This window comes from Ascaphus truei, unplaced genomic scaffold (assembly GCF_040206685.1).
Source record: "Ascaphus truei isolate aAscTru1 unplaced genomic scaffold, aAscTru1.hap1 HAP1_SCAFFOLD_719, whole genome shotgun sequence".
Taxonomy (NCBI): Eukaryota; Metazoa; Chordata; class Amphibia; order Anura; family Ascaphidae; genus Ascaphus; species Ascaphus truei.
This window is the reverse complement of record NW_027457053.1, coordinates 111898-135000: the sequence shown is the minus strand read 5'-3', so window position 1 is coordinate 135000 and position 23103 is coordinate 111898. Positions and strand designations below refer to the sequence as shown.

The window sequence follows — 23103 nt, the reverse complement described above, 5'->3', positions numbered from 1 at the left end:
CCACCTTTGCTAACCCTCTCCCCCCCCAACAGGTCAGGTTTTCAGGGTATCCCAGCTTCAGCACAGGTGGGCTCAATCAGTCCCTGCTTCAGCACAGGTGGCTCAATCACAGGTTCGGTCAAAAACTGAGCCTGTGATTGAGCCACCTGTGCTGAAGCTAGGATATCCTGAGAACCTGACCTGAGTGGGGGCGAGCTTGAGGACTGAAGTTGAGCCCCCCTGATGCAGGGGATATGCCCAGACCGCACAAGGTGGTGGTGGTTGTTAAAAAGCTTCTAGAACATTCCTGGCGAGAGCGGCCATTTTTAAGAGGCGGAAAATATGATTAGAAATCAGTGGGGATGGGGGGAGAAGGGGGGGGGGGGGGAGAAGGGGGGATGGGGGGAGAAGGGGGGATGGGGGGAGAAGGGGGGGGGGGAGAAGGGGGGGGGGAGAAGGGGGGGGGGAGAAGGGGGGGGGGGAGAAGGGGGGGGGGGAGAAGGGGGGAGATGGAGGGAGAAGGGGGGGATGGGGAGAGAAGGGGGGGATGGGGGGAGAAGGGGGGGAGGGAAAAGAGATTTCCAGTTTGAAGGGGGTCTGGATTAAAAAGGAACCAGCGTTTACCAATTACCCGAACAGAACACTTGACAAAAAGCTGTAGGGAAAATAATAGCCCAATAATCTCCACTCGTACAGGAATAAAAGCGGGAGCTGATAACAGGCGCTCTCTGTATATAAGGAACGTGTAATACAGAGCGCGCGTCACTCAGCCGCTAATGGGATTCTGAGTTAAGTGCTCTTCACGGGGAGCAGATAAAAGGCTCCTGGGAGGCAGCGCGCGGACGCCATTATGAGAGCGCTCTTTGCAGCCGGCTTCTCGCATGATAATTAGCACGGTCAGCGCGCGGAGAATTCACGTGTAATGACCCGGAGCCCCCCCCCCCCCCGCGAAGCCGCGCGCCAACACAACCCCCGACGTCCAGCTCTCTGCCCCCAAGGGCTTACACTCTAATGCCGGTGCTTGATGCTCAGGCAGGTAAGCGGCGTCTGATTTGAATCAGGGCCTCCCACTTCAAAGACGGCGACATTATCACTAGACCACAACATTATGAATAATGATAGAAGGGGATCAAAAGTCCTGACACCCCCTTAACCCTTTCACTGCCAGGGGGGCCTGGGATGGAAGGGGGGGGGCAGTGTTTGATACGTGTCACCCTGCATGGCCACTCCCAGGTAAGCGCAGGGTTAATAGAAAGCGTGTGTGTTGCAGGCACCTGAAAATAAATATATATATATATATATTTATATTATAATAAATATATAGAATATAATAAATATATATTATCCTCAGAGTCTCCAATTGGGTTTCCAGGATCAGCCTGTGAATTTTAAACCCGTTCCAGTGTTCTGTTCTAGCTCCCTAACCGCATCTATATAACTCGGTAACCGCTATGTGAACCCCTCAATAACGCCTGGGACCAAGAAATGCGTCACCTCCCTATCTATAGATCTATATAATAGATTGAGACACCCGTGCTGAAGCAGGGATATCCTGACTTCCGGACCTGCTGGTGGCCCTTGAGGACTGGAGTTGGGACCGTCCCCTGATTTAGAGTCGTGTTTAGTGTCAGAACCTTCAGGGCCTGCAACGGTGCTAATAGCAAAGATCAACCCCCGGAAACATGTATCTATATACGGAGGACACAGGAGAGACTTCCAGCAGCGCGCGTTAGGAGCCAGCAACCCGCGCGAAGTGTACGCCTTCACGTGCAGAACAGCGCAGTGAAAGGGTTAAACGGCGACGGCCGCCATATGTCTGAGGCTTCAGCCTCTTGTAATCCATACGGGGGATACAGTTAGATTGTAAGCTCTTCCTACCAGGGGTTAGTTTAACTCCTGCGTATGTATGTATGTATATATATATATGTATGTTTGTGTATATATATATATATATATAAGCCTATAGGGAACCATGTTAAAAATGGTTATTGAGGCAAAAAGTGACACTGTGTGCTCATTTGCATGTCATTTCCCAGAATCCCTTGCTGCAGTGGAAGTGCTGTATGCTGGGTGATAATGGGGAAAGGCAGGGTTGCAGACCTGCCTAAGACATGCAGATGAGCATACAGTTATATTTGCATATATATATACACACACACACACACACACATATATATATATATATATATATATATATATATATATATATATATATATATATATATATATATATATATACATACATACACACACCCCCCCGTGTATCATACGGGGCGTGTATACAGCAGAGTGCCGAGTACCACCAGTGTGTGTTTGGGGAGGTAGGAGGGGGGCTGCTTATTAAACCTCTCGCATGGATTCTCGTTAGCGCCGTTACCATGGAAACGAAAACATCTATGGACACGCTCGGTACCCATCGGTAACCTTGTTACCGCGGTTACCTCGGGGGGGGAGGGAGGGGGACTTCACTTGGCAGCCGGGGTATTTGTGACGGGCACAGGCTGGAGGGATCTGTAAGAAATGGTCCCCAGCAATAAGGCACCAGCAGAGTTACAGCGCTGCCCCGGAGAGCTTGCAATCTATGCTGAGGCACAGAGAAGTAATATAGGACTCGGATATTCAACTCGGTATCACAGGGTTAAACACTGCAGGCACAAAGCATTCTGGGTACATGCAAATGAACCAATCCTGCCCCCTCCCCAGCTTACTCTAGAAGTGCAGAGCCACAGGAACCTTTCATAGACAGGTTTGCGGAATTTTCGGCTCATCGGTTTGATTACGTCCAATGAAGAGTCAGAAGCCAGAGCTCTGGGTCTGCATCACTGTGATTAAACACGCCTCCCATGCGCCCGGACTGGCTGCGACCAGCAGGAACACAGGGGTCACTTTCACGGTCTTTAGCCACAGTCCTGCTAAGCACACGCTAAACACACACGGTACACGCGGGCTATATCCGCAGTCCTGCTAAGCACACGCCGGCTATATCCGCAGTCCTGCTAAGCACACGTGGGCTATATCCGCAGTCCTGCTAAGCACACGCTAAACACACACGGTACACGCGGGCTATATCCGAAGTCCTGCTAAGCACACGCCGGCTATATCCGCAGTCCTGCTAAGCACACGCTAAACACACACGGTACACGCGGGCTATATCCGCAGTCCTGCTAAGCACACGCCGGCTATATCCGCAGTCCTGCTAAGCACACGCCGGCTATATCCGCAGTCCTGCTAAGCACACGCCGGCTATATCCGCAGTCCTGCCAAGCACACGCCGGCTATATCCGCAGTCCTGCTAAGCACACGCGGGCTATATCCGCAGTCCTGCTAAGCACACGCGGGCTATATCCGCAGTCCTGCTAAGCACACGCCGTGAACGATGTGAGCTCTAGGTATTTGGGGTGCAGGCCCCCAGCAGAGTTGTTGAGGGGAGGAAGGGGGCAGTGTACGACTTCCGATGGTCACACGTGACAGGGCCCCAAATGCTGCCACCTGCAGTAAATGGGGGGAGAAAATGGGGCCCCAGGTGTGTTAACGCCGCCACTGGCAGCAATGAATACATCTTCGTAAACGGGGCAGATCCTTTGGTTCCCGTAACGCTCGCCCCAGTCCTGGGCTAAGGGGAAATCAGTTTGGGAACGGGGGGGGGGGGGGGGGGGCGCGGGGGAGAGAAAGAGCTGACTCTTCTGTAATTACTTCCCCGTTCCAGTCCCCCGAGTGCCTGGCAGGGAGAGGTAATCTCATTAGAGGAGGAGAGGGGGCAGGAGGGAAAAGGGAAAGCAATTAAAATAATCACCTTAAATCTCAGAGAGACGTGGCCAAATGTTAATGACAGTTTGGTGGCTGCCCTGTCATGTGCATGAAGAGAGACACAATGTAACAGTGTGCGTGGGGACACTGTACGTGGCAGAGACGCTGAACGTGGCACAGAGACAGTATTAAGTAGAAGGAGCCCTGTGGCTCTCCCTTACTTGGTGTTGTCAGAGTCGATGGAGTGAAACAGACGCTCGAGTTCCTCCTCGTTCAGTGTCCCGTCCGAGAAGAACGTCTGGAATTCCTCGAGAGATAACTTTCCGTCATCTGGAAAGGAGACACAGCTGTTAGGGACACGCAGAGCAAGGACCCAACGTACTGCCAGAGTCCCCACTCACGGGGCCCTGGAGTCCCCACTCACGGGGCCCTGGAGTCCCCACTCACGGGGCCCTGGAGTCCCCACTCACGGGGCCCTGGAGTCCCCACTCACAGGGGTCAGAGTCCTCACTCACAGGGGTCAGAGTCCCCACTCACAGGGGTCAGAGTCCCCACTCACAGGGCAGGGGCCTCTCAGGCCTCTCCCACTCCAGGTCATGTTTGGGAGATAATCAACTTATTCAGCCCGACAAAGGGCAGGATGGACTCGGGACCCCCATAGCACACACAGACTGTGGGAATAGAGGGGTTACGGCAGTAAATTCAACGTCCGTGCTACCGAATAGGAAAACCCAGTGCCACTGGTATGGTTTAAATGATTTATTCTCATTAAAGAATCTCCTTGATGTGTGGAAAGCCCCCGGCGGGTAATTAACAAGGTACATATAAAGCTTGGCCTTTTTTTATTTAATTGGCTACACATTTTTGCGGTTTAATCTATTCAGGAAGGTTACGATCTGGATGCAGCCACGTTCTAATAAGTGTAGCAAGAGAGATAATACCGGTATACACATACACGCCCAGAGTGGCAATACCGGTATACACACATACACGCCCAGAGAGGTAATACCGGTATACACATACACGCCCAGAGAGGTAATACCGGTATACACATACACGCCCAGAGAGGTAATACCGGTATCACATACACGCCCAGAGAGGTAATACCGGTATACACATACACGCCCAGAGAGGTAATACCGGTATACACATACACTCCCAGAGAGGTAATACCGGTATACACGTACACGCCCAGAGAGGTAATACCGGTATCACATACACACCCAGAGAGGTAATACCGGTATACACATACACGCCCAGAGAGGTAATACCGATATACACATACACGCCCAGAGAGGTAATACCGGTATACACATACACGCCCAGAGAGGTAATACCGGTATCACATACACACCCAGAGAGGTAATACCGGTATACACATACACGCCCAGAGAGGTAATACCGGTATACACATACACTCCCAGAGAGGTAATACCGGTATACACATACACGCCCAGAGAGGTAATACCGGTATCACATACACACCCAGAGAGGTAATACCGGTATACACATACACGCCCAGAGAGGTAATACCGGTATACACATACACTCCCAGAGAGGTAATACCGGTATACACATACACGCCCAGAGAGGTAATACCGGTATACACATGCACACCCAGAGAGGTAATACCGGTATACACATACACGCCCAGAGAGGTAATACCGGTATACACATACACGCCCAGAGAGGTAATACCGGTATACACATACACGCCCAGAGAGGTAATACCGGTATCACATACACTCCCAGAGAGGTAATACCGGTATACACGTACACGCCCAGAGAGGTAATACCGGTATCACATACACACCCAGAGAGGTAATACCGGTATACACATACACGCCCAGAGAGGTAATACCGATATACACATACACGCCCAGAGAGGTAATACCGGTATACACATACACGCCCAGAGAGGTAATACCGGTATCACATACACACCCAGAGAGGTAATACCGGTATACACATACACGCCCAGAGAGGTAATACCGGTATACACATACACTCCCAGAGAGGTAATACCGGTATACACGTACACGCCCAGAGAGGTAATACCGGTATACACATACACGCCCAGAGAGGTAATACCGGTATACACATACACGCCCAGAGAGGTAATACCGGTATACACATACACACACAGAGAGGTAATACCGGTATACACATACACGCCCAGAGAGGTAATACCGGTATACACATACACACCCAGAGAGGTAATACCTGTATACACATACACGCCCAGAGAGGTAATACCGGTATACACATACACGCCCAGAGAGGTAATACCGGTATACACATACACACCCAGAGAGGTAATACCTGTATACACATACACGCCCAGAGAGGTAATACCGGCATACACATACACGCCCAGAGAGGTAATACCGGTATACACACACACGCCCAGAGAGGTAATACCGGTATACACACGCACGCCCAGAGAGGTAATACCGGTATACACACGCACACCCAGAGAGGTAATACCGGTATACACATACACGCCCAGAGAGGTAATACCGGTATACAGATACACGCCCAGAGAGGTAATACCGGTATACACATACACGCCCAGAGAGGTAATACCGGTATAAACATACACGCCCAGAGAGGTAATACCGGTATACACGTACACGCCCAGAGAGGTAATACCGGTATACACGTACACGCCCAGAGAGGTAATACCGGTATATACACATACACGCCCAGAGAGGTAATACCGGTATACACATACACGCCCAGAGAGGTAATACCGGTATACACATACACGCCCAGAGAGGTAATACCGGTATACACATACACGCCCAGAGAGGTAATACCGGTATACACATACACACCCAGAGAGGTAATACCTGTATACACATACACGCCCAGAGAGGTAATACCGGCATACACATACACGCCCAGAGAGGTAATACCGGTATACACAGACACGCCCAGAGAGGTAATACCGGTCTACACATACACACCCAGAGAGGTAATACCGGTATACACATACACGCCCAGAGAGGTAATACCGGTATACACAGACACGCCCAGAGAGGTAATACCGGTATACACATACACGCCCAGAGAGGTAATACCGGTATACACATACACGCCCAGAGAGGTAATACCGGTATACACATACACGCCCAGAGAGGTAATACCGGTATACACATACACGCCCAGAGAGGTAATACCGGTATACACATACACGCCCAGAGAGGTAATACCGGTATACACAGACACGCCCAGAGAGGTAATACCGGTCTACACATACACGCCCAGAGAGGTAATACCGGTATACACAGACACGCCCAGAGAGGTAATACCGGTATACACAGACACGCCCAGAGAGGTAATACCGGTATACACAGACACGCCCAGAGAGGTAATACCGGTTTACACATACACGCCCAGAGAGGTAATACCGGTATACACATACACGCCCAGAGAGGTAATACCGGTATACACATACACGCCCAGAGAGGTAATACCGGTATACACATACACACCCAGAGAGGTAATACCGGTATACACAGACACGCCCAGAGAGGTAATACCGGTATACACATACACGCCCAGAGAGGTAATACCGGTATACACATACACGCCCAGAGAGGTAATACCGGTATACACATACACACCCAGAGAGGTAATACCGGTATACACATACACACCCAGAGAGGTAATACCGGTATACACATACACACCCAGAGAGGTAATACCGGTATACACATACACTCCCAGAGAGGTAATACCGGTATACACATACACGCCCAGAGACGTAATACCGGTATACACATACACGCCCAGAGACGTAATACCGGTATACACATACACGCCCAGAGACGTAATACCGGTATACACATACACGCCCAGAGACGTAATACCGGTATACACATACACGCCCAGAGACGTAATACCGGTATACACATACACGCACAGAGAGGTAATACCGGTATACACAGACACGCCCAGAGAGGTAATACCGGTATATACATACACGCCCAGAGAGGTAATACCGGTATACACATACACGCCCAGAGAGGTAATACCGGTATACACATACACACCCAGAGAGGTAATACCGGTATACACATACACACCCAGAGAGGTAATACCGGTATACACATACACGCCCAGAGAGGTAATACCGGTATACACATACACGCCCAGAGAGGTAATACCGGTATACACATACACGCCCAGAGAGGTAATACCGGTATACACATACACGCCCAGAGAGGTAATACCGGTATACACATACACGCCCAGAGAGGTAATACCGGTATACACATACACGCCCAGAGAGGTAATACTGGTATACACATACACGCCCAGAGAGGTAATACCGGTATACACATACACGCCCAGAGAGGTAATACCGATATACACATACACGCCCAGAGAGGTAATACCGGTATACACATACACGCCCAGAGAGGTAATACCGGTATCCACATACACGCCCAGAGAGGTAATACCGGTATCCACATACACGCCCAGAGAGGTAATACCGGTATACACATACACGCCCAGAGAGGTAATACCGGTATACACACACACCCAGAGAGGTAAAACCGGTATACACATACACGCCCAGAGAGGTAATACCGGTATACACATACATGTCCAGTATTGCTTTTAATTTTTTACTGGACACAGTGTCGAAGTACAGGACAGTCCGGTTCAATACTGAACACCTAGTAACCCTTGTGACCAGGTAGATTTGTCCTGCCCGCTCTATTGATCTTGATACCACACAGACTGCTCTGGTTTTTACCGCTGGGAGACACTCCGTTCCAACGTATATTTTTCCTCCCGATTCCCAAGCAGGCCGGGAGGGGGAAAAAAATGGCGGCTGCCTATCTCCCTGCTGGCGATCCAATCAATGTCACGAAACATTAACTGGGGTCACGTTATCTCCCCGATACCACGAGGTCCGTGCTCTTCTCTACATTTCCTGGAACTGGCTTCAGAACCGGCAAGAAAAAAAAAACGTACAAAGTCCCGATTCTCGCCTGGGATGGCGGCAGATCTTGGGCGCCGGCGTGCGAGAAGCCGAGCTCAGGTGCTGACTCAGACGTGGGGGATTGAGTTTATCGACTGCTTGACTCGGGGGCTGATTAATTTCCATTCAGCCTCACTCAGCAGATTATTTGATTCACCGATGCTGCATAATGAACTAATCATGCCCCGGGAACGAAAGCATTTCTGATCATTTATTACTGCCGAGAACGTGTCTCTCCGAGGCCAGGACCTCCGCTCCCGCGCACCCCCCCATCCCTCTTATTTCTTGGCTCTGTTCCTTCACTCCGCATCTTGTTTTCGGACACCAATCCAATTCTGTCCAACGAATAATTACATTTCCTCTAGAAATACTTTATTCTAAAAGCTCTGCCAGGCAGCTCTCCCTTCCCTAACAGACTCCGTTTGATGCACTTGTAGGGTTAGAGTTCCCAGTATTGTACAGCGCGGTGTACGTTTGCGGGCGCTATATACAGACATACATACTTCTCAGGGAATTCTCCGCAATGCAGCGTGGGATCAGCCAATTAAATTCCACGATACACTATGTATGTATATCTATAGCGCCCACGGCGTATTCAGCACATTACAAGAAAGGAAGACAATACAGGGAATTATAATACAATGAGTGCAACAGACAAAACAGGACAATAGGATAGGAAATCCCTGCCCCGAAGAGCTTACAATCTAAGTAGTATATGTTAGGAGACTTTGAATGAATAGGGATTGTGCCGTTCCAGAGCGCCTCCCTGCAGGACTCCCCGACAATAATCCCCACTACCCACCCCATGACTCCGTTATTAAAGGATTTGAGGCAATATGAGAAATATGCTTAGATTATAATTCAGCTGCAGTTACGGGGTTATCCGTTGTGGAAGGGATATCCCCGGATTTTGGGGGGGTTCCCAGCAGTGCCCCCACTCTGTACAAGGCTTCTCAATCTGCTTCCATGCCAGCTGCCGCTCCGGCTCTTACCTCCTTAGAAACCTGGCAGCCGAGACGCAGAACGAGTTATTCTTAGAATTCTATCCATATTGCCAAATTCACACTGCCGCTTTGGGAGAAATAACAAGGAAGCAGATTATGTCACCGAACAGGTGGAGGACCGGTTTTACTGGGTCAGGCATGTTCTGAAGAGTTCAGCGCCGGTGCCACGCGAGGTCATGCGCAGTGCAGCGTGCGTGCGCGCGTGCAGTGCAGCGTATGCAGAGCAGTGTGTGTAGCGCAGCATGTGTGCAGAGCAGTGTGTGCAGCACAGAGCCATGTGTCGTGCGTGTAGCGCAGCGTATGCAGAGCTGTGTGTATGTGTGTAGCACAGCATGTGCGCAGATCCGTGCATGTGTGCAGAGTAGTGTGTGTGCAGCAGAGCAGTGCATGTGTGCATAGTGTTTGTGTGCAGCAGAGCAGGGCGTGTGCGCAGAGTGTGTAGCGCAGAGCAGTGTGTGTAGCGCAGGGCAGTGTGTGCAGCGCAGAGCAGCGTGTGCGCAGCAGGCCACTGTAGGGGATGTGGCTGGAAATCCTTTTATCTTGTGCCATGTTTAATAATATAATCAGTGCTCTGCCCCCTGCTAATTCCCGTCTGCGCCTTCATTCAAACAGCGCATCAATTAAAACGCAGCAGCGGAGGCCGCGCGGATAATACAGCGAGGACCACAGATTTGGGGAGGTCGTGTGGGGTTGCCATGGTGACACAGAAGTGTGAGGAGGTTACCCAAGGCCCCACGGCTTGGCTATCTCGTGTCCATGCAGTGCGAGCCTGCGTGCTGAGACAAGCCACGGGGGGGGCATGGTTCTCGTGTGACCATGCCGTGTAGAGACAGCCTGAGGGCTGACAAAACACGGGGGGCTGGGGGGGCCATGGGTATCTCGTGGCCGTGTAGAGATGGCCTTGGGCTGAGAAGCCACAGAGGGCCGCAAGTATCTCGTGGCTGTGTAAAGACGCCCTGGGGGCTGCGTGAGGCGACGGGAAGTTTGCAGGATGTTTAAGGAGCCGAATAACAAATATTTTTCCTTTTCTTACATTCACGTGGTTTTTTTGTTGCTGGGACGTGGCCTAGATTTCTGTCCACCTTTTGCGCAGTGCGCCCGGGCTGTAGGAGGTTTCTGGGATCCGGTGCGTCGCTTTCTTCATATTTGTTGCAGATGAACCGAAAATATTTTCTGCCACGTATACGGACCCCTGCCCACGGAACAGCTCTTCCCGGCTGTTTGTTTGCCGTGAAAACCTTCCCACCGCGTTCCACACATTTCCCCCGGAGATATCCGGGAGAAGCTGCTGCCGACCTCACGGATCGCAGAAAGTCAGACGTGTCCTGTGCCCCCCGCCGTCATTAGGGATGTTAGCGGGAGACGTGACACGAGTATCACTTAGTAGAAATACTAGAAGCCGCGGTGACCCCACGTCGCACTGTATATATATTCATGGTTAGCCGCGATATTTCTCATGTCACACGCGCCAATAACCGCAGTGCGAAGCCGTCGGCTCCGAGAACGCACCACTTTCCGTGGCAGAGTGAATAAACTATCACCGGGTAATTAGGAACTGAATGAGCCGCTGAGAGCCGGCGTGTCACAAATCATTTTAACGGAGTGCGGTTTTCAGGAACTTTAACGAGCCGTAAAACAGTCGCCGGCGTTTTATGATGTTACAGAGAGGCAGAATGTCCCAATGTCCGCTGTCTCGCACAGAATATTCCGAGCTGGTCCTCGTTCTCGCCGGAGATACACATCTGGGTTTAATTCATTATCACTCGCTGTACATGTAGGTTTAGCAGTTCCTTGGCGATGGGAAGGCAGAGAACGGAGCAGCCTGCTTCTTTCCGATGGTAACACACACACACACACACACACACACACACACACACACACACACACACACCTTAAAGCTGCAGTTCAGGCAATATCCTGCATGTGTGGGTTTTTTTAATAAATCAGTTCTGTAGTAAGAAAAAATACTTTTAGCATTTTCTGTTTTAAAAAAAAAAAACAACTTTGAAAGACCAATTTTCTTGTATTCTATTTTAACAAGCATGCTTGTTCCTATAGCAACGATTTACATTCCCCATATTTAAAGATGTCGCCAAACTTTGCCGATCAATAGACGGAGAACGAATTGACCGGCAGCTGTGCAGTTCTTTAGGTAATTAGAGATTGCCCACATGAAACTATTGAAGTAAAAAAAGAAATAAATAAAAAAAAAAGACTGAACTGCAGCTGTAACGAGCTCATTAATCCTGTACTCCGAGTTTTGCTGTCAGTGGAAAGGATCCCGAATTCTACATAAAGATCTCCCACTGTACCATCCGATCACACTGGGGCAGATACAGAGGAAGCTAGATGGAATGCAGGGGGGCGGGGAGTTGCTAGGCAGGATGTGTCAACTTGAACAACATGGGCTCTGCGAGTAGGCAATAAAAGCAATATAAAGCAAAATCCGTCCATGTCCAGCTCCCGTCTAAGAGGCATCCCCATGTACCGGTGACATCTTTAGCGTGGCCCGCTGTAATTCACAAGCCGTGCTTTTCATTTTCCATCAGATAACAGGAAATGGCAGAGGGGAGGATTATTAGGAATGTGTATACTCATTATCACTGCACACTGCAACATTTTCCTTTGCGCGCGCGTGTGCTGTTGCTAGTGACGGCGAATTCCCTTTGATGTTGGAATAGAGCAGGGGCGGCCAACTCCAGCCCTCAAGGGCCAGGTATTAGGGATATCCCTGCTTCAGCACAGATGGCTCAGATTCAGCCACCTGTGCTGAAGCAGGGATATCCTGAAAACCTGCAGCTGGCCCTTGAGGGCCGGAGCTGCCCACCCCAGGAATAGGAGCGTGGGAGGATGCGGCAGGTGGCAAGCTTCTCTTTCAATGCACAAGCGAGGGGAATATCCGTGAGCGCAGTCCCAGCTGCAAATCAAACCGTGGCATTTACACAAAGAGGAGTCGGACACAGTGCCAGCTCTCTCTCTCTCAGCCAAGAGCCAACACCGGTGCAGCTTCAAACCTCGCACACATCTCTGCCTGTAACAAGGCCATTAAAACTCCCGTCTGCCAGGCTCCCCCTCATTAGGGCTTCTTCCCGAGCGAGAGACATCAAAACCGAGGTCGGAGCGAAGCCTCAAACGCTTTTACTTTCCGCGGCAGAAAGTACGAGGCTTTTAATTGGCGCGCCCCGCGCGTTTGAAAGACTGGGAACGGAGGGTGACAACCCCGTGCTCTCTGGCTCCTCTGTGATGAAGATCAAGGCGAAGATTTAATGAAGGCTTCGCTTTCCCCCGTCCGGAAATGCCACGGAAACCCAGCAACAAAGCCGCCGAAAACTCCTGCGTGCAGCCGGAGTCCGACTAGGCCCGGCGCCAGCGAGTTGATTCGGGCGCGGTTGCACAGCGCAGTGGGAGGAGCTGGAAATAACTATATATCCCTTGGCTGCTTCTCTTTTTTTGTGCTAGTTAGCAATTTAATAGAGACCCACGTGCTTTTTTTAATGTGATATTTATTATGTCGCAATTCGCAGAGAGCAGCCTTTGACTGGAATTAAGATGGCTGCCGTTTCCCCGTTGAAGGAAACTGGACACCATCAGTGATTTAATATTTCTAATAACCGAAAAGAAAAATAAAGAAGATATATTGTATTTATTGAGTAATTCCATGTTAAAAGCGGTTTCTTTTTGACCGGCTAGGTGGGACTGCCTCTGTATATAGCCCTGCCACGTACACACGTGGTACTCCGTGACCACGTCTCCCTCCACCTAAACATTTCCATAGGGAGGCGAGCCGGAGAGACGCAGCCTTACTGCAATGAAAGCAGAGACAGATACGGTATATTTCCAGCGATAGCGCGTGGGCGTATAGAACACACAGAGGTAACCAGCTTTATCTTACCTACGGCTAATATCACAGACTCTCAGCACAGCGCCGGCGAGAGCAGTAACCCTCGCTAGATCTGTACGCCATTCGGCTATTTAGGCCTCGTCCAGGGTGGTGCTGAGCGGGCGCGCGCGCTCACGCTGGACCCGTTGCGACGATGCGCGTGGCCTGCGTGAGTGGGCGGGCGCGTCTGCTCGGCGCTCGCCGAGCAAGCAAAATTGATTTTTGCTGCTCGCAAGCGCGTCACGTGAGCGGTTCGCCCTAAAATCCGGCATTGCTGCCGTGTCAGAGCTGTGCGCTATCACCGGCGCGCTTCCATTGCATTGAACTAGATTAAATTAGATGTAATCTGCACGTAATTGTCCTGAGTATTTTCTTTTTGCTTTGCGGGTCGTCGGTAAATTCCCTGGGGTGCGCGTGGAACAGATTAGACGCGGTTACATATCGGTTTACGGTCCGGTGATATTACCATTTATTCAGCGGAGACAGGGCGTGACGGACAGTCCAGCGCTGGGGACAGGAAAAGGAGAACGTTTGCAAACGTGAGGAGTTAAGAAAGTTCTGTACATGTGAAGAAGAGACCTGTGAGGTTTGGGAAAGTTCTGTACATGTGAAGAAGAGACCTGTGAGGTTTGGGAAAGCTCTGTACATGTGAAGAAGAGACCTGTGAGGTTTGGGAAAGCTCTGTACATGTGAAGAAGAGACCTGTGAGGTTTGGGAAAGCTCTGTACATGTGAAGAAGAGACCTGTGAGGTTGGGAAAGCTCTATACACGTGAAGAGGAGACCTGTGAGGTTTGGGAAGCCCCGCTCACAGTTATATCTACTTATCTTGTTGGAGACCAGACAGGACGCCGTGGGCTGGCAGACCCATCGCACCACACACACGCTCCCCCCGGTAACCCGACACACGTTGCGCCCTCTCCCCCCTCCCAGACTCATCTCAGAAGCTTGTGCATAATGTCTGTGGCAGGGATACTGGGCGAGCAGAACTTGGCCCATGTCTCAGCAGCACAGAAACACCTCCCTCGCTGGAGACGCTTCAGCGTTTTGTTTTTCAAGGCTCCAGATGTTCGACAATTAAAGAGGCGAGAAGAGTGCGCCAGGAATATTTCTTATCCGATCTGACGGAGATCTGGAGCGGAATTGTGAATTCTGCTCGTCCGATCCTAAAAATAAAGCCCGCCCCAGATGTTCCCATCTGGGCAATTCATACGCTGATCATTCTTCATGCAATTAGTCTTTCTGGTGATCTGCTGACAGGCAGAAATGTCTCTGCTAACATTGACCCATTCCGCTCCATGTATTAACCCGATCAGTGCGTCGCAAAACACGTACGTTACATACAAGGAAAGCAGCATCACGCCCAACCACCAGGCTTAGGCCTCGGCCATGGTCAGCGCTTACGCGGTGAGCCGTGCTGAAGCGCGCTTGCACTTACCTGTGATCCCCTACAGCCGCAATGAGAGCGGCTTTAGTAGGGGCTCGCCTACGCTTCCGCAAGCGCGCGAAAGCATAGGTCTTATGTAATTTTTAAAATCACGCGCTTGCCGGAGTGCAGGGCCGGTCACATGAGCGGTTCGCCCAATGAGGGCGAACCAGCTCAGTGACGTCACTGGCCCGCCCCCTGACGGCGCGCAGGGAAAGCACCCGCAAGGCCAGGTAAAGCACCCGCTTTCCCTGAGCCTCAGCACGCCAGCGGGAAGCTTGGCCGAGGCCTTAGAATTCCATCAGCATATCTTGTTATATCTATACGTGCGTACACACACACACACACACACACACACACACACACACCTTTGTATGTCTGTACAAGTGGCAGTGAGTTTGTGCCACGGATAAATCAGAGTGTTACCATTAGTGAGCAGCTATAACAGGCGCCATGACATTTTTCAGGGTTAAGATTTTGCCGTGTCCAAGTCCCCCCGAACACGGATAACAAATCACTGGCGTGTGTCACTTTCACACCCCAGTAATGTCTGTCACTCAGACGCCAGCAAGCTCGTTATCAGCTTGTTATCTCCAAAATGACAAGCCACAAAAATCTCCATTGTTATGGAGAAAACGTGTCCGAGTCCAGCAAACAATTTCCTATTCTGCTAAGAGTTCCTCGCAGAAACGGATCTATACTGAGAAAGGCAGGAGCGAAGGAATCTCACACAGGATCGCCCCACAGAACACTTCTTCCCACGGTGCCTTCTCCTCCGCCACCGCAGAGAGCTTTGCAATCAATACCTTTTTAGGGAAATACAATTATGTTTAATCTGCAGCCAACCGGCAAATCCATACCTAGGAACGGCTGCTATTAAAGTCCAAAAGCAGGTCTCCCCGGGAAGGAGGAGAAGAGAGGACGCCCCCCGTCTGCATTACCCTGCTCCCCGTTAACCAAGTCGCCCTAAAACGCTGCTGTTCTTCGTGTGTTAGCGGAGACCAGAATGGTTATTAACGTGGAATTAGGTGTCTGGACTGAACAGGCGTGATGATAAATGATGCACAGGGAACCTTCACCCGCTGACCGGTAAGGAGGTGAGGTAGGGCGATCGTGGTCCCCAAGCTAAGGAGAAACGCCAGTGTTGGCCGAATTCTGGACCCCCCAGATATTCTCCCAGACATTGGGACGTGAACGTGTCACCCCTGTAATCCCACAGAAGCAGTCTGCACCGTGTTGCTCAGAGTGATGCCTTTCATTGCACTTCAACCAAAAATCACAGATGATGCAAGAGCACAATATGCAAAGTGTGACCCTCACACGGGGACAGTATGTTGTGGCTGATCCCGCCCTGTGCACACAGGCGGGGAGCCCAAGACCATGTGACCACATCAATATGGGAAATAATGCACCTATAGCCAAGCACGCCAAGAACCAACAATAGGTCAGGTCAGTGTCCATGTAATGAGCTGATCGCAGGATCGCGGCATCCAACGCTTCGATGCAAGCACGCGCCTTCATCAGCCAACAGAAGCTCTGAGTATCACCGTGTGTCCAGCGACAGGATGCCCCCCGGGTGTAGCAGGGTAGGGGGCACAGCTCGGGCAGGGGGGAGGGAGCGTGAGGGCCGGAGGAGGTAGGGATGGAGGGGTGAGGGAGACCGGGCAGTTGGTGGAACTTGCCCCAGGCCCCAAAATACATAGTTCCTCCTCTACTTGCCCCTATAACTCACCCAGTCACCGCAGGGAGAATAATCACCTCTCAGGCGCCTTCTAGTGGCGAGAAAACCAGAAGCATGCAAGTGCGCCCCCTGCAGGGCTGGATATATGACCCTGACCGCACGCCCCCGTATTCTCCGCCCCGGTATACAGGCATACCCCGGTTTAAGGACACTCACTTTAAGTACACTCGCGAGTAAGTACATCTCGCTCAATAGGCAAACGGCAGCTCGCGCATGCGCCTGTCAGCACGCCCTGAACAGCAATACCGGCTCCCTACCTGTACCGAAGCTGTGCGCAAGCGGGGAGACTATAGAGCCTGTTACACATGCGCTATTTACATCAGTTATGCACGTATATGACGATTGCAGTACAGTACATGCATCGAGAAGTGGGGAAAAGGGAGTGCTTCACTTTAAGTACATTTTCGCTTTACATACATGCTCCGGTCCCATTGCGTACGTTAATGCGGGGTATGCCTGTACTCTGCGTGTTCCGTGTAGTCGGGTTTGGGTTCTTGGTACGGATCCCCCATCATCATGAGGCCGCTCTTGGTGTTTTATTTGGAATACAATGGAAACCCTCACAATGTGCTTCTAAGCCGGTCACAGAAAGTACAGAAATGACTCACCGTTCTTATCCGCTCTGCGGAAGATCTGCAACAAGGAAAGAAAGACAAGTTCAGTGCTGGACAGCAACCTTTTAGTAGCAGTGCAGCAGCTCTGACACACACACACACACAGTGATACACAGTGACACACACACACTGACCGCTCTGGCGCACGCGCACACATACACTGACAGTGCAGCAGCTCTGACACACACACACAGTGATACACAGTGACACACACACTGACCGCTCTGGCGCACGCGCACACATACACTGACAGTGCAGCAGCTCTGACACACACACATACAGTGATACACAGTGACACACACACTGACCGCTCTGGCGCACGCGCACACATACACTGACAGTGCAGCAGCTCTGACACACACACACAGTGATACACACACTGACCGCTCTGGCGCACGCGCACACATACACTGACAGTGCAGCAGCTCTGACACACACACACATACAGTGATACACAATGACACACACACTGACACACACACACAGTGATAAATAGTGACACACACACTGACCGCTCTGGCGCACATATAGTGACTGCTCCGGCACACACACACACACACACAGTGTGACCACTCTGGCGCACACACACACACACAGTGACCGTTCCGGCACACACACACACACAGTGATCACTCTGGCACGCGTGCGCGCGCACGCACACACACACACAGTGACCGCTCCGGCACACACACACAGTGACAGATCCGGCACACACATACATAAACACACAAACGCGTGTGCCGGGGAGGGGAAGAGTGGGGGAGGTAGAGCAGAATAGTTCTGATCTGCTGTCAGTTTGCAGAGAGACGTGCTGTGTAAGGTCCGGTCACCGCACTCAGGCATGAGATTTCTGCCTCTGCTTGTAACCTGCAATGCAAGGCGGTGCCGACCCCACTGGCAATGAAGGGGTTAACCGCCTCGTAACCAATGAAGTGCCGGTCTCGTTTCACTGCCGCTGCTTTCAGACCAGTTTCGTGCACCATGTGCCAGTTAAGCAGCTCATTAACTCTGCCTCTCCTTCAGATCGCTGGGGTCCCCCCCCCCCCCGATCCCCTGCACACAGCGATTCAAAGACACGTGTCCCAACCCCCACACGCAACGTCATTCTGACCGGGGGCGTCAGCTCGCCTCCCTGCAGCACTGAAGGGGTTAACCTTCCAGCTCAACACAGGGATGTGTTTAATAGGTTAAATCCGAGCGCTTAACGTTTAATAACCCGGAGAGAAGTATCCTGCGAGGAATAGGGGGGTGTCCCTGGTTCTGACCCAATACACGTGTCCCAGTCAGTTGTTGGTCGCACATACGTGTAACAGCTCAACGCGTCCCCGCAGGAAGCGGGACGTCGTAACCTTTCCTAACCTCGCCCCCACTGACTCTGACCTTCTCACGTGATAAGCAGCCGGCACCCCAAAACCCATGGGGGGGGGGGGGGACCCCCGTACATGTAACCCCTTAAGTGCTGGAGAGAAGTTCAAGAGGTCTAGATCCAAATGTTTAATCTATGTACAGTATATGCTGAACAGAAACCAAAATCAATCCTAGTCCTGTCTGCGTCTTCACCAACACAAGGCTATACCGTGTGTCATGCATACATACATGCATACGTACATACATAATGCATGTGTAGCAGAGCGCACTGGCTTTAATCCGAGCAACCCGCAGGACAAATCAGAAACAGATGTGTTAATGTTCCTAGGGCATGATCTAAGTTTGTTGCTGAATTTGGGAACATTTCTCTCTGCTGGCTGTGCAATGTGCACAGCACCGTCTTTTACTATTGTTCAGAGCTTGGAAACCTATTCTAACGAGCGTGTATGTATGGTCATTATATCAGAAGCGTCAACGAGGATATCCTAAGAATCCGGCACTACTCAGGGCAGCAGTGTTTAGATTATGAAATATGGGATGTGTCATAATGCACAAGAATTCACATTATTCCTGTAACAAGAGTTATTTTTCACATCCCACAAGCAGCCCCAGTAGAGAGAAAAATAATAATAAGAAAAAAAAATATATAAATAATAATAATAATAATTATATATATATATATATATATATACACACACAAAAACAAATAGTCGATACCGTTCTGTAGCTAACGAAATGCTTTTATTTGTGCGCGCTTTCGAGATACACTGATCTCTTCTTCGGGCGATGTTACAATGGATTAAGCCAAAAAAAACTTACTTAAAACAAAGCATCTTGGAATGTTATCTGTGGGTGAAGCGTACCCCTGATTATTAAGCTCGGCTAACACGGTACAGACACACACAATGTTCTCAGACCCCCAGGGATCACACTTAGCGGATCTGGAGACACTGCTCCCCTATATCATATGCTTAAGGAAGCATACGAGCAGCTCCGTGGCTGATAATTAACACCTGGCACATTAACCTTGGACCCCTGCAGACGCACTTACCAGAACACCCTCCTACTGTCTCTGTACGTTCCTCCTACTTACCACTTAGATTGTAAGCTCTTCGGAGCAGGGACTACTTTTCCTAAATGTTACATTTATGTCTTAAAGCACTTCTGCCCTTTGTGTTATTTATATTATGAGATATTGCTGTGAAGCGCTATGTACATTAATGATGCTATATAAATTAAGACATACATACATATCTGAGGACGCTGCATTAAGCAGAAGTAATCCCCTACCTACAGGGTCCATGCAGGTGCAATGTTTAAATTCTTATTATTACCAAGCAGCATCAGACTCTAAATCACAGTAATGCTCGGCTGGTAATATGCACTCTGTACCATTTCTTGGGATTTGATCTCCGCGCGGGGGGGGGGGGGGGGGGAGAATTAATGTTTAAAGGACCCAGAGACCCCAATAAATATGTCTTGCTGTCCAATGTATAATGCAGTGTTGGGGTCTCACTATCCTATACATCGTAGCAGAACCCACTGCCTGGGAACATACATTCAATAAATGAGTGCTAAATCCTACTAATTTCATGTAACGTCAGCGGGAGCCTGTGTATGGGATCGGTAAATGACTGTCTTTACTGACAAGCTAAACATCTAATATCCCCAACATCAGACACAGGACCCCTTAGATGGTAAGCTCTTCGTTTCAGGGACTCCCCAATCCTATTGTTACATTGATGTCTGAAACGCTTATTCCCATTATGGGTTATATTATTATGTCCCGTGTATTACTGCTGTGACACGCTATATACATGGATGGCGCTATATATAAGTAAAGACATACATACATACTGTACATAGGACACCTGGTCCTACAAGATAAAACTGAACCCAAGTCACAGATATATATATATTCATTCTGTCTCTATATTACTCTTACACATTATATATAGTACACACATATACATTCATTCTCTATACTCTTACAGATCTATAGTGAGAATAAAAATATGAGATTATATATATTCTCTCTAGAGACTCTTACACGTCTATATATTACATACTGTACACATTTTCATTCTGTCTATGAATACTCTTACACATACATACACACACATATATATATATATTCAGAGAGAATTAATATATACCATTATTATTATTATTAATAATAATAATAATAATAGTAGTATACATTTATTCTCTATGAATACCATTACTCTTACACATCTCTATATACAACAATATGTGTATATATTCATTCTCCCGATGGATACGCTTACACTTATACATCCATCGCTATATATGCATGATTATATATATATATACACCGGTATGTCAGAGTCCTGTCCCACCCCGGGTACTCACATCCAGTATGACAGAGATCCCCCTCCGGGTCCCTGAGTTGGGGGTAAGCAGTTCCCCGGTGTCCCCCCCATCCTCTCCCCGCAGCTCCCGCTCGATATTCTCGCTCATCTTGGTGACAATCCAGCGGAGCAGCCCGTGCACACCTCCTCCTCCTCCCCGGGTCTCAGGATGCTGCTGCCGCTGCTGCTGCAGGAACGTGTGCACACGGCGCCTACAGTACCGGGCTGCCTGCTCACACATGTCTGAGAACTACCCCTCAAACCCCGCCCACCCATCGCATAACCCCGCCCACCCCCAATACAACACCGCCCATCCACCGCATAACCACGCCCTCCTCCAACACAACCCCGCCCATCACTCGTATAAGCCCGTCCAACTCCTATATAACCCCGCCCCTACCACACAGAGACCCCGCCCACTGAGACCAGGCCCTTCCCACATAGGATATGCAAAGTATATTGTAATGATGCTCATTAGCATATCTCCCAGGGGTGCTCCTTGTTGTGCACAGGTCTCTCTCTGCATGTTGTTTATACAGTAGGGCCCCGCTCATACGGCGGGTTCCGTTTCATGGTGCCGCCGCAAAGCAGAAAAGTGTCGAAAAAGCGAAACCGGCGATTCACAGCATCTCCTACCCTTCTGCGCATGTGCGAACTCGGCTGTCCCCCTTCTGCGCATGTGTGAACTCGGCCTCCCTCTTGTGCGCATGCGGAGACATGCTGTCCCCCATTCTGCGCATGCGCGAACTCGGCAGTCCCCCTTAAGTGCATGCGCGAACTCGGCCATCCCCCTTCTGGCATGCACAGACATGCAGTCCCCCATTATGCGCATGCGCGAACTCGGCCATCCCCCTTCGTGCAGTCCCCCTTCTGCGCATGCGCAAACTCGGACGCTCCCCCTTCTCCACATGCGCAGACATGCAGTCCCCCTTCTGTGCAAGCGCGAACTCTGACGCTCCCCCTTCTGCGCATGCGTGAACTTGGTAGCCCCCTTCTGCGCATGCGCAAACATGGTAGCCCCCTTCTCGGTACCGTCGTATTGGCGGATCGCCGAGAAGCGAAACGCCGAGAAGCGGGGCCCTGCTGTACAGCACTTGCAACTCTAGTATAATTGGTCTCTCCCCCCTCTCTTCTCCCTCGCTCCCTCCCCCTCGCTTCTCCCTCGCTCCTCCTCCCTCGCTCTCCCCCCTTGCTCCTCCCTCGCTCTCCCCCCTTGCTTCTCCCTCACTGCACCCCGCTCACTTCTCCCTCGCTCTTCCCCTCACTTGTCCCTCGCTCTTCCCCTCACTTGTTCCTCGCTCTTCCCCCTCACTTCTCCCTCGCTCTTCCCCTCACTTGTCCCTCGCTCTTTACCTCACTTCTCCCTCGCTCTTCCCCTCACTTGTCCCTCGCTCTTCCCCTCACTTGTCCCTCGCTCTCCCCCTCCCTTCTCCCTCGCTCTCCCCCCTCGCATTCCCCCCTCACTTCTCCCTCGCTCTCCCCTCACTTCTCCTTTGTTCATCCCCTCGCTTCTCCCTCTCCCCCCTCAATTCTCCCTCGCTCTCCCCCCCTCACTTCTCCCTCACTCTCCCCCCCTCACTTCTCACTCGCGCTCTCTCCCTCACTTCTCCCTCGTTCTGCCTCCCTCACTTCTCTCTCGCTTCCCCTCGCTCTTTCCCCCTCACTTCTCCATCACTTTCCCCCCTCACTTCTCCCTCGCTCTCCCCCTCACTTCTCCTTTGTTCACCCCCTCGCTTCTCCCTCTCTCCCCCCTCTCTCCCCCCTCAATTCTCCCTCTCTGCCCCCTCAATTGTCCCTCACTCTCCCCCTCACTTCTCCCTCGCTCTTCCCCTCACTTGTCCCTCGCTCTCCCCCTCACTTCTCCCTCACTTCTCCCTCGCTCTTCCCCTCACTTGTTCCTCGCTCTTCCCCCTCCCTTCTCCCTCGCTCTCCCCCCTCGCACTCCCCCCTCACTTCTCCCTCGCTCTCTCCCTCACTT

The 23103-nt window shown here is 50.8% G+C and overlaps 1 protein-coding gene across 1 annotated transcript in view; it reads right to left on the bottom strand.

The window, feature by feature from the left end:
- The window catches only part of NECAB2 (N-terminal EF-hand calcium binding protein 2), a 57501-nt gene extending 36135 nt beyond the window's left edge, over nucleotides 1–21366 (bottom strand). Inside the window, 3 exon segments of the mRNA XM_075584726.1 lie at nucleotides 3948–4056; nucleotides 17380–17404; nucleotides 21127–21366. Coding sequence (XP_075440841.1) covers nucleotides 3948–4056; nucleotides 17380–17404; nucleotides 21127–21366 — 374 coding nt within the window.
- Nucleotides 21367–23103: the final 1737 nt, after the last annotated feature.